We start from the raw sequence: 13,115 nt of genomic DNA on the forward strand, positions 1-13,115 counted from the left end.
GGGTCCTGACGGTTTCGGATCAGAATTTTATATTTCTTGCTGGGATATTGTTAAACATGATGTCATTGAGTCGGCTAGAGATTTCTTTAGGGGTGCGCCCCTAACCAGGTTCTACTCTTCTTCTTTTATTATCTTAATTCCGATAGTGCCTGATCCCTCCAGTTTTGACAAATTTAGATCGATTAGTTTGTGTTCTGTGAAGTATAAAATCTTTTCTAAGATTATTGTCTCTAGACTTACTCTGGTTGTAGAGAAGTTAGTCTCACATGAACAAGGGGCGTTCATTCTTGGGCGAAGCATTTTTGAAAATATCACCCTCGCTCAGAAAATGGTTCATTCATTACATAAGAAAAATATCGATGGTAATGTGATGATGAAACTTGACATGGCCAAGGCCTACGACATGGTGAATTGGGTTTTTTTATTGGAGGTATTTAAGGCTTTGGCTTCTCTGATAATTTTTGCAAATTAATACGACATTGTGTGGAATCCCCGTAGTTTTCTGTTATGATGAATGAGACTTTGTCTGGTTATTTTAAATCGATTCGGGGTCTACGCCAAGGAGACCCTCTTTCTCCTCTTTTATTTATTATCATGGAGGAAGTTCTGACAAGATTACTCAGAAAGAATTTTAATTCTGGGCGTATTAAAAAATTCTATCATCCAGTTGGTGTTCCTCTGGTATCTCATTTACTCTATGCAGATGATATCCTTATTTTTGCAAATGGGAATAAGAGGTCTATGAGAAACCTCGTTTACGCTCTTGAGACTTATGAGAAGTGGTCGGGCGAAACTATTAGTAACGATAAATCTGCTCTGTTTATGTCGAAGCATATTTCCTTAATCCGTAACCGTGGTTTGTTGAGAATTACGGGTTTTAAGGAGGGCATATTTCCTGCTATGTATTTGGGGGCGCCATTGGTATCAAGTAGATTAACGTTCAGGATGATGGAGCCGTTAATAGAGAAGATAAGGAAGAAAATCGCAGGCTAGAAAATGAAGCTTTTTCGCATGGAGGAAGGCTTATTTTACTAAGACACGTGTTATCTAGCATGCCGATTCATCCTATGTTGGTGATGAATATCCCCATGGTGACTGTGACTTGTATTAAATCGCTTATGGCCAATTTTCTTTGGGGTGAGGTGGATGGAAAAAGAAAGCTGCATTGGAGATCTTGGGGGGAAAGTTTGTAAGCCTACTTCAGAAGGGGGTATGGGATTGAGAGATCTTAAAGATGTACAAAAATCTCTTCACATGAAGTTTGCTTACTGGTTGATAACTACCAAGACTTTGTGGTTTGAATTTTTTCGCTCAAAATACTTCCGTAATGAGCATATTTCGTCCCATGTGGTGAGGCCTAATGCATCCCGCTTTTGGAAGTCGGTTATGTCTTCTCTTCTGGAAGTTATGGAGAATATAAAAGTGTTGGTGAGAGGAGGAAATGCTTCATTCTGGTTTGACAAATGGCTTGCATCAGGCGTATTATCAGTTAGCATTGAGGCTGTACTTAGCTCTAAGCTGTGCATCAAAGATTGCTGGATCAATAATTCTTGGAACTCTGATTGTTTATTGGAGTTAATGGGTTCGAAACTAACAAAGGAGATTTTACAAAATGTGCCAGCTGATAAAAGTGGACAGGACATCTTCATCTGGAAACCTTCTCCAAATGGTCTTTTATCTACTGGCACGGCGTGGGAGCCTGAATACTTTGTACCATGATTGGTTGTGGCACAGTATGTTGTCGAAACGTATTTCTGTGTTTTTATATAAAGTTTGGTCTAAATGCTTAGCCATGGATGATAGAGTGCAGAGCAAGGGCATTTACCTGGCTTCTTCATGCGATTGCTGCGCACGAAAAGACACAGAAACTATCGACCATGTTTTAGCTTCTGGGGATGTAGCTTTGACTGTTTGGTCTCATGCAAGTGCTGTGATGGGAGTCCCGTTTAAGCATTAGATGCCTTGGAAAACCAGAGTTATGGTCTGGTTTCAGTACGCAAAAAAATCCTCCATCAAAGGCACATTAGTTGGTTTAATTCCTTGTCTAATTACTTGGAGTTTGTGGAAAAAGAAGGTGTAAGGCCATAATGGAAGGTGTACAGGATAATGCTGAAAACATCTGGAGAGACGTTTGGGTTTGGATGAAGTTATTCGCTGATAAGCTTAGAGCTAAACGTAAGTTATCTATTCAAGACATTAAAATTCTTGAAGAATTTCAGATTGAACGTCCGAGAACTGGGGCGAAGGAGGTAAAAATAGTGACTTGGTCCAAACCTCCCTTGGGTTGGGTGAAGCTAAACTATGATGGGAGCTGTCGTGGAAATCGAGGTAACACGGGAGGTGGTGGAATTATTTGTGACTCTAACGATGGGGTGAAAGCAGCATTCTCAACTCACTTGGGAATGGGACCAATAACGGAGCTGAGCTTAAGGCGATCGTGGAGGGTATTTGCCTTTGCAAGCAATTTCACTTTTTTAATATCATTATTGAAAGTGACTCTCGTATTGTTGTAGACTGGCTCCAGAAGGGAGATGTACCTTATGGTACCTTTGGGATTTCTGGGATGATCTAAAGGCAGAGCTCGTTGGAATAAACTTTGTGGTAGTTCATCAATATAGGGAAGGAAACAGTGCGACTGGTTTTCTGGCTAGAGAAGGCGAAAGTGGGAAGAATGAAATTTATGAAGGGCATGTTTCTCTCCCAAGACGTCTAAGAGGTATTACGTGTGTTGAGAAGATGGGTCTTCCATACCTGCGACAATGAGATTTTTCAATATTCAGTATTTATGGTCTTTTGTTTGGTCTGGGGTGTGGTTTTTATAGGCCTGTTTAGATGTTCTTTCTGTTTTCATATAGGCTTGCTTAGTTTTTTATTCTATTAGGCTTGTTTAGAATTTATCTTCGGTGCTCGTTAAATAGGCTTGTTTAGTTTTTTGCTTTACTATTTAGGCCTGTTTAGATCTTTGTTTTGTTTTGTGTTGATTTTGGCTTTTTGGAAGGAGTGCTCTCATAGTTATTTGGCTTATTACCACAGTTTTCCTTCACTATAAATGAGGGTTTTTTAATAAACTTGGGACGGGTTCACTACTGTGTGGCTATTGGCTCTTCGGTAAAGGAAAAAAAAAAAAAGGAAAGTGAGCTGTGAAGCATTGGAGATGGAATTGAGAATTCTTCTGATGGAAGATAACCTGGAAATTTATTGAGGCCCATATAAATAGCTTCTATTGTTGAGATATTGATGATCTTGAATGGAATTGGACCCAACAAAACCATTGGCTCGGATGTTTAAAAAACTCTAGATTCTGGAGGTTACCAATTTCACTTGGTATTATCTTATAAAAAATGAATTTATATGTATTTCTATTAGGAAAAAAAGAAAAGAAAAGAAGAAATAGTGGTTTTAATAATCAAATAGACACAAATTAGCAGATGGAGGTGTTATTAGTTGTAGTGAAAGATTGCACGTCGACTGTGATGCAGAATCTTAGCAAGTTCCCTCCCTATTCAGAGCATTTGTGACCGTTATATTTTCCTGTTGTACTTAAAGAATTTCAATTACCTGTAATACTTGAATTCTTTCCCATATAAATCATACCCCTACTAAAGAGGCGAGTATTGTTCGCACAAATTTATGGTGTTTTGTTTTTGGCCTAATCACATTCTTTCATTGATACACGATTGCAACACTCTCCAGGAGAGTTCTTGCCCTACTCTTGTAATGTTACAACTCCGATGTGCATTGCAACAGAAATAAACACAGCCCAGACCTCTCTCCAAACAGGGCCCAACAACCCACGCTTCTATCCCAATCAACCCAATTAACCACCTTAACACAGAAACCAACTTAGACAAGTCCTGTAAAAGCCCTTTCATGAACCACACAAATCTCCAGCAGCTGGCCCTTCTTGGCCCACCTCTTCCAACTACTCGGCACAACAGAACCCCCTCCAACAGTCAAGCTTTGCATTCTCTATAGCAATTGAACAACATGCCTTGTCAAAATCATCCTCCACCTCCACATCAGATCCTTCCCTAGCTAGCCCAAACCCACTCCTACATTCCAAAACTCAAATCCCTTCCACAATAGTTCTAATAATAACTTTGACTTTTGTTTCTCATGAATGTAAAATAAAAATATAGAAAATCAAAGGAAATTGGAGAGAGAGAGAGACTAAATGTGGTAGAGAATAAATCATAGGGGAATTTGTTAGCTCCCAAATTGAAAAATTCTAGGCTCTGCAATTACCAATTTCACTTGGTATTGCACTTGTCCCAATTTGTATAACTCTATTAAAAAAAATGTCTATAACAAATCGAACATGCAACTTATTAGTAGTAAGAGAACAATCAAGACTTCGAATATGTTCCATGGTTGATAAGGCATATCAACATTTATAATTGGTTGAGCCTCCCTTGAGTTGATTGCACTGGAGGAGCCACATGCATTCTAGTGGGTGCAATTTTTACAGTCACAATTCTTTCTTTTTTTACCTGTCGCAGTAATTACTAAAAGAATAAGGCAGCCATAATGAGAATCCATTTTAAAATTATAACCATTAAAACATTTTGATCTTTTCACGAAAAAAGCTTTTAAGTTTTATTTACTTCAAAGTAATTCCAATATAAAAAAATCCCAACTTCCATAGCCATGCATTTAGAAAAATCTTAAAAATCCACACATGACCAAATAGTTTTTGCTTCGCTAAAAAATTATAAACTTTTTTATTTAATCGAGATTGCATATATACTAATGATTTGTCATATAAACATAGTCGATCAAAACAAGACTATGGTTACATTACATTAAAAGTACTTAGTTGTAGCCAAGGTACGTATAAAATACTATAAGCTAGCATTGTTAACTTGATCTCTATTTTCAGAGCTACACTCGACATGGGATTTAACAATATTGGAGAATAAAATTATTGCTACTTATGGCTTATCCTTGTACATGACTTTTTAATGAAAAATTCTAGGGAAAATTACATATTCCACCATGGGGTGTCACTATCCACTACCTCGTGCTGGCTCAACCAAACCATTTATTTTTTTGCTTTCATTTGGAAGTACCTAATTTGAGAAGTTCATATATAGAACATGCATAAATATATATATATATATATATATATATACACACACACTAAATCAATGGTGACACATTGGCATTTTGATTATAATAAATTAATACAAGACGTCACGTACGTACCTTCCAAGTTGTCGTAGGCAAGCGTTAAAAATAGTTCCCAATTTCAGGTGACAATTTTCCTTTGAAATTATTAGACGACAAAACTATAGCTTGCGGCTATTTGCAGTTGAACAAAGAGGATGGGAGAGTACTACCTGTGAAACATGCAATTAAACCTATTTAGAAACAATTAATGGATTTTACTAAACAATAATTAACTACATAATCTACGAATCAAGACTAAATCATTACAATAGAATTTGCTTTTTGTGATGGATGAAATTAACTGTCACAAAAAATAAGCAAACCATCACAAAAACTTTTTTTGTGATGGTTTGAGACCGTCACCACGACCGTCACCTAAAATACGTCACAGAATTTTTTTGTGACAGTTTACTGTTCAACCGTAACAAAAAACTTTTTTTTTTCTTTTTTTTGTGATGGTTGGAAGTCTTCCGTGAGATGTAACGGCCTCATCTCAAAAAACTTATTTCCATGGTTTGAATTCAAATTTTAGTTCTTCCTATTTCCACCGAACCTCATCTCTTGTTTTTAGACTCTGAAATAAACACTATAAACCTCAAAACCTGTATGTCTCTCAATATTAGTTGTTAACATTCTAGTAGAATGTTGACATTCTAGTTGTTAACATTCTAGTTGATTAGCAATTTTTCCACTCTGCATGTCTCCACTCCCATGCTCATGCACGTCTCTCCCACTCTAGGTTTCCTTTTATTTTTCTCAATCATCTACATTTATAAATTTCTCTTACCCCTTATATGAGAAGAGAAAACTCGAAGCCGTGAGCCACCCCACTGCTGAACTCCTCCACACCGTGAGCCTTCCCCCACCCTCAACCACCGTGCAAGGCCAAGAGCCCCCAAACATAGTAAGCCCTCGTGCCCCACCCTCTTCACGGAACCATTTTTGGTGAACCTCTGTCTTCCACGTTCGAAACAGGCCATTGCCTCTCCTCCATGGTAGCCACCTCAAGAGACGCCGAACTACCTCTCCGATGAGACAGAGTTTGCCGGCCATCTTTTTCCGTCGCACCCACTCCCTTCTGGTAAGCCCACCACCGTCGACCACCAGTTTCTCTCTTATTTTCCGGTTGACAGTATCTCTCTCTCTCTCTCTCTCTCTCTCTCTCTCTCTCTCTCTCTCTCTCTCTCTCTCTCTCTCTCTCTCTCGGTGTCTCACCACCGCTGAGAAGCCGCTATTTGCACCGCTGTGACCCCCGCTTGTCGCCTGAACCGCCACGCAGCCCATCTCCGTCGCATAACCTCTCTTGGTGAGCCCCTGTTATCTCTCGCATGGCTTTTCGTTGCTCTGTCCGTGTGCCTTAAAACCTCCATGAAACATTGATTCACAACGGGCCCTTGGGCCTTATGTATGCTGGGATTATTAGATAAGTTTGTGTTTTAAAAAGTAAATTGGGCTTAGTTTTAAGTTGTTTGGTGTTTAAATTTGGTGGGCTAATTTCCTTGTGGGCTGAGCTTAAGGTTAATTAGACATGTACCATTGGGATAGATTTGTATTTTAAATTGGGCTTGCCTTATTATGTTTCAATAATTGTTTTAGTGATTTTTATTGAGCTTAATATTTCTAGTTGAGTTTATTTTTATTAAATAAATATTTTAGTCATAAACTCATTTTTATAAGAAAATGCTTAAAGATTTTGAAATGTATTTTAAAACGTACTATTGAGCCTAATATTTTGTTAATACTCTTTTGTTTATTTCGTAGAATTTTAATAAAATTATTATGTTAAGAATATTTAAAGAATATTAATCTTTATTAGGTTTCTTATACGATGGAATAGTTATGTTAATAAATGAAACTTATTTTTTTGAATTGAAGTTTTATGACTTATTTTAAAATAGCCCAAATGTCCTACTAAATTATAATATGTTATTAGTATTTAAGTAATTTAAATACTAGGATTTATTGATTATGGTGTTAAACAAAAGATTTATTTGACTATCTTTTAGATTGTGAATTTGATTAAATAGGATATTAGTACATGTTGCTCTTAGACAAATTTAGTGATAGTTAATATTGCGTATAAGTGACGAGCTACGAAGTGAGATTCAAGAAGAGGCGCAGCGAGGAAAGTAATTTGATCATAAATTAGAATCATCACAGTTCAGCTTATATATAAGTATTATTCAAGCCAGTTCGTTGACATCCATTATTTATAAACCACTTATGTCATATGTAAATATGTCATCCAGCATAGTATACGATCATGTCATTCTGCATCATGTTCAAATTCAGAAATTATAATTATATTATGTATATATTATGTCATGCATCTCATGTGTATAAGACACATAAGCTATCTTAAGTTCAAAGTGCAAGATAAGATCATATCAGTTAATAATATGGCAATTAAAATGCATGGTACCAACGCAGTTCAGTTTCAGGGTGGATGTGCTAGCCATGGACTCAAGCGTGGTCCACCATAGTATGCCAGAATACTATCAGCGGCTCCCCTTGCTGCAGCGGGAAGTGGGACCGGTGCACAACATCACACACAGGGTTAAGTGTGTTGGCCAGTCAGATCAGTCAGATAATTCAGATAAATCAGTCATGCACAGCATAAGCATCAGTATGAACAGTCATAATTTTTAAGCTCTCAGGATGAAAAACTTTTATGAAAGCCTTATGTTTATTTTGTTTACATTGTGATGGATTTCTTGCTTAGTCTTCGACTCATTTTAGTTTTATTTCATGTTTTTAACCACCCAAGTGAGGATGATGAACACGAGCAGGCAGGTCAGGAGTAAAAATAAGAGTCAATTTTAGTTTCAGACCGTCTAGAATAAAATTACTATTATGATATAAATTTTAGTCAGATTATTCATTTAATATTTTTTGGAAGATATTTTTATTAGACAGTTTTTCCACAAAATAAATCCTAATTTCAGTTATTAAATATGAGATCTCTTGCCTTGTTTATTTTATTAAAAACACGTGACACTCCTAGCCTACGGGAAGGGGGTGTTACAATTTGGTATCAGAGCCAGGTTGTGAGATTCTGTAGACTTTTGTTTTGAAAAAAAAAAATGTCTTTTAGGAATTCTAAAGTTAAGTTACCTAGGATGCTCCTAGCCTGCTCGTGAATAATCAAGGTTTGTTTTTTGAGTTGAATACTTTATAGCTCTTATTAGTTAGAACCATCATTATAGTTGTTTTTATTATTCATATCAAAATACTAGTTAATTGTTAGTATGACATCTTGACTTAGATCATGGCCTCTGGCACTAGAAATCACCCAAATCGAGAGCGATCTTCTGGATCTAACTAGAATGACAACCCGGATCTTCTTGTCGCAGGTGCTACCCAATTTTTCCAATCTATGGTTAGTGGCCAATTTATAGCGTCTAGAGCTCCTCAAGTAGGTTGTACCTTGGAACATTTTCCCCGCCAGCATCCCCCTACCTTCGATGGCAGATTGAATTCCTTAGATGCAGAAAGCTGGATTGAACGTATGGAGCAGATTTTTGAGGCACCCTATTGCACGAATGATCAGAAGGTGAAATATGTCACTTACCATTTGACTGACATGGCAAACAAGTGGTGGAAGTCAGCATGAGCATTGGTTCAATTGGAGTTAGGGGAAGCAGTCCCCATTTCTTGGGAACATTTCAAGAGAATCTTTCTACATCATTTTTTCCCACAGACCCTACGGGAGTCAAGAGCTCACCAATTTATGGACCTCACTCAAGGAACAATGACAGTAGCACAATATGCTACGAAATTCATGAAACTTTCCCATTTTGCCAGTTACTTGACTCCAAATGAGGAAAAGAAAGCTGAAAAATTCAAGTGCGGATTGGATCGTAGGATTCAAGAACGTGTGCGTACTCTCAGGATTCGGAGTTTTATGGAGCTAGTCACCCGATCTACCATTGCTGAAGAAGACCTCCAATAAAACATGGAGTACAACAACAAAAGGAAGCACCAGCAACAACAACAACTCAATCAATGTCGCATAAGGACAAGAGGCCTCATATCGAGAATAGTCAAGGGCAACCACCAGCAGGACAAACTTACCCCACGTGCGCAACATGTGGGAGAAGACATTTGGGAAAGTGTATGTACGGCCAGAACGTGTGTTTCAAGTGCAGGAAGACAAACCATCTAACCTGGGACTACCCAATAAAGTGACCCGGGGAACCAGGAAGGAGCGGATGACAGCTATGGCAAGAGTATATTCCTTCACCCCTGTTGATGTTGAAGCATCAAACGATGTAGTCACAAGTACCTTTCCTTATCCTAAATTTAGATATGTATATAGAACAATGAATAAATTGCATGATCCTGATAGCTCTAAATGTTATGACATTTATATAGGCACATTATCGTTGTTTTCACATCATGCCTCCATTTTATTCGATTCTAGAGCTACTCATTCTTTCATTTCAAATCATTATGCACCTTTGGCTGAGAAGATACCTGAACCACTAGAACCTAGTATGTTTGTTGCTATGCCCTCAAGAGAACTTATCATTTGTGATTCTGTGCTAATTGGATGTTCGATAGAGATTCAAGGGAGAATTCTACTTGCGAACTTAATCATATTTAATTTGTCTGGATTTGACATGATTCTGGGAATGGACTGGTTATCCTGGAACCATGCCTGTGTGGATTGCTTTAATAAGAGGGTAGTCTTTAAATCCACAAATGGTGATGAGTTTAGTTTTCAGTCAGTACGAGAAAGTTCCCCTCCTCGTGTAGCCTCAACTTTATAGGCCACCCGACTTTTGAGACAAGGGTGCATGGGATTTCTAGCGAGTTTGGTCTTACCACCAGTAGATGGACTCATGATTGAAGACATAAATGTAGTTAGAGAATTTAGAGACGTGTTTCCTGAAGATCTTCCAGGCTTACCACATGATAGAAAAGTAGAGTTCGCAATTGATCTCACTCTAGGAACAACGCCTATATCTAAAGCACCCATATGGCTCCAATTGAGTTAAGGGAACTCAAGGTGTAACACCCCATATTTTAGTGTAATTTTAATGAAGAAATTATTTTTATTGATTCAAAATTTATTCTCTTGTTTTAAAATTATTGGATTTTTTTTTAATTGGGTTATTTTATGATTTTTAGTTTACAAAAATTATTTTTTTTTGAAGTGCTTTCTTTAAATTAATTACTGTTATTCGTTTAAATTTCTTCTCAAATTAAATTAACTTATTATTACATTTAATTATTTAGTTTCATTGTAATCACTGCGTTTGAATTATTTTTATTTCATTGGCTGTTTTAAAATCATTTGGGTTCATTAATAATTTTTTTAAAAGAGAGTTTAGGTTTAAGTATATTTATTTTATGTTATTTTTTTTATTTTCTTTTCTCTTTAGACTTAAGAACCCATTCCTTGGTAGCACCCAGAGCGCGTTGCACCCGTTTGCCATTTTCATGCACGTTCATCCCTCCCTTTTTAATTAGGTTTGTTCTACTTTCTACTTATAGCTTATATATAAGTTTAAGTTTTCTCAACCCTAGACTTGTGCCGCTCGGTTCCCTCTTCACAGAAGACCTTTGTTTCTCTGCAAAAACACCAAACCAGAGCCTCGTTCAGCAGCCCAGCCACCCCACAGCCAGGCCAACGCGTCATTCTCTGCCAAACTCAATCCACGCAGCGGAACCTTAGCCACACAAAGCCCACCACACATGAGGTTTTGGATATCTGTTGGTTTAAGTTGTTATTTCATTCTTGGGGTATAGAAATCTGAGGATTACAAGCTAGATGGTTATGGGGAAATTCCAGGTTTGAGATTTTGCAGACTTTGTGATTGAGTGTTGAGATTTTGAGGTTTAGTGATTTTAAATCCAATAAGCTTACTTTGTGGAATTTAAGGGATCATTTTTATAAGATTTAAGGGTTGGATTTTTGTGGTTTAGATTCTAAAGATATACGGGAGTTTAGAGCGATATCTAGTTTACAATATTAGAGGATAGGAATGACTATATGAGTTGATTAAAGTTATGGGTAAGAATGAGTAAAACCTTATATGCAGTACCAGAAAGTTTAAATGTTTAATTTGAAATTATTATTATTTTATTTAAATTGAATTTATTCCATTTTATTTGATTTTATTTTAGTTGGAATGAAATTATGTTATTTTATTTATTAAGTTTATTTTTGTTTTATTTTATTTTGTTCATTTGGTTCGAAGTGAAAAGTGGGTTAATGATTAAGTTATGGCAGGAAGATGGTACAACTGAAAATGCTAGTATTAGGTATAAATATTTAGTATAGTAGGCTTGAATTTTTATCGACTTGGTTTGCTTTTGAAAACTTGAGGCATGAAAGGAACGGCATGTCTGGGTGATCTCTTTGGGGCGTAAGATAATTGAGGTTTTAGATTTTGTGGAGATATGACATAAGGCTTTAGAATAGGAGGTTGTAAGTTCAACAAACTTTAAGGATGGACTTACGAGAATTTCACTAAAGGATTAAGGTTTGCAGACTTTAAGAAATGGTTTGTTATCTTTAAATATTTTGATCTTAAAAGCTTCGGGAATCGATTATTTTATTATTGGATATAAGTTCATCGATCTTACAGATTTCGAAAAATAATTCTAATATAGTTTAAGGTTTTAGAATTGCAGATTTGAAAGACTAATTTGTAATAAGATTTAAGTTTTTAATTCTGCAGGCTTAGTGTCGTAGCTTGATTTATTTTGGATATTGTTTAGTCCGTGATCATTAAATAGGGTTGATCAGAGTTGAGTTATTGATATAAGAATTTTCAAGGAGAATATTTCTTTGGGTATTGAAGGTATTGATTTAGTTTGTGTATTTCTATGAGGATTGAAAATTTGGTTTGAATTGGGAAAAATAATTGTTATTAGTTCAAGGTTTTAGTGGCAAGTTTTGGGATTTGATCCATATCAGATTTAAAAATAATAGTTGGTGCAGATTCAGGAATGAATTCTTGGTGAATATGAGGAAAGTGTGTAATAGTTCATGGTTTTGGAGATCAAGAATTTTCTATCAAATGTGGTGAGAGTTTTCTGGTTAGTAGTTATGGAGCCATCTTGTGCTCGATGGTGTTGTTTTTATGAGGACATAAATTTTATATATGTGACAAATTATCAGAATGCGCAGCAAGAGCATAATATTTTGGATGTAATTTAGGAGTTCAAATTTTGTGCTGATTTTTGAGGAATTAGTAATAGACTTGAGAGAACATTATTCATGCTTGTTTGGAAGTTGTTGATGGTATGTTTTTCTCAAGCATGTTTTGAGTAGTATCTTGTATCTTGCCTTGGCGTTAATGTTTGACCTTACAAATTTCGAGGACGACATTTTTTTTAAGGGGAGGAGGATGTAACACCCCATATTTTAGTGTAATTTTAATGAAGAAATTATTTTTATTGATTCAAAATTTATTCTCTTGTTTTAAAATTATTGGATTTTTTTTAATTGGGTTATTTTATGATTTTTAGTTTACAAAAATTATTTTTTTTTGAAGTGCTTTCTTTAAATTAATTACTGTTATCCGTTTAAATTTCTTCTCAAATTAAATTAACTTATTATTAGATTTAATTATTTAGTTTCATTGTAATCACTGCGTTTGAATTATTTTTATTTCATTGGCTGTTTTAAAATCATTTGGGTTCATTAATAATTTTTTTAAAAGAGAGTTTAGGTTTAAGTATATTTATTTTATGTTATTTTTTTTTATTTTCTTTTCTCTTTAGACTTAAGAACCCGTTCCTTGGTAGCACCCAGAGCGCGTTGCACCCGTTTGCCATTTTCATGCACGTTCATCCCTCCCTTTTTAATTAGGTTTGTTCTACTTTCTACTTATAGCTTATATATAAGTTTAAGTTTTCTCAACCCTAGACTTGTGCCGCTCGGTTCCCTCTTCACAGAAGACCTTTGTTTCTCTGCAAAAACACCAAACCGG

General features: G+C 36.0%; 1 protein-coding gene across 1 annotated transcript; it reads left to right on the forward strand.

The window, feature by feature from the left end:
• The first annotated feature begins 9,257 nt into the window (after positions 1–9,257).
• LOC118348194 lies at positions 9,258–10,995 on the forward strand. The gene is made up of 3 exons (XM_035689218.1): positions 9,258–9,450; positions 9,544–9,854; positions 10,924–10,995. The coding sequence occupies exons 1-3, from the start codon at positions 9,258–9,260 to the stop codon at positions 10,993–10,995; spliced, it is 576 nt and encodes a 191-aa protein (XP_035545111.1).
• The last annotated feature ends 2,120 nt before the right edge of the window (positions 10,996–13,115 follow it).

Source organism: Juglans regia, chromosome 4 (assembly GCF_001411555.2).
Source record: "Juglans regia cultivar Chandler chromosome 4, Walnut 2.0, whole genome shotgun sequence".
NCBI lineage: Eukaryota > Viridiplantae > Streptophyta > Magnoliopsida > Fagales > Juglandaceae > Juglans > Juglans regia.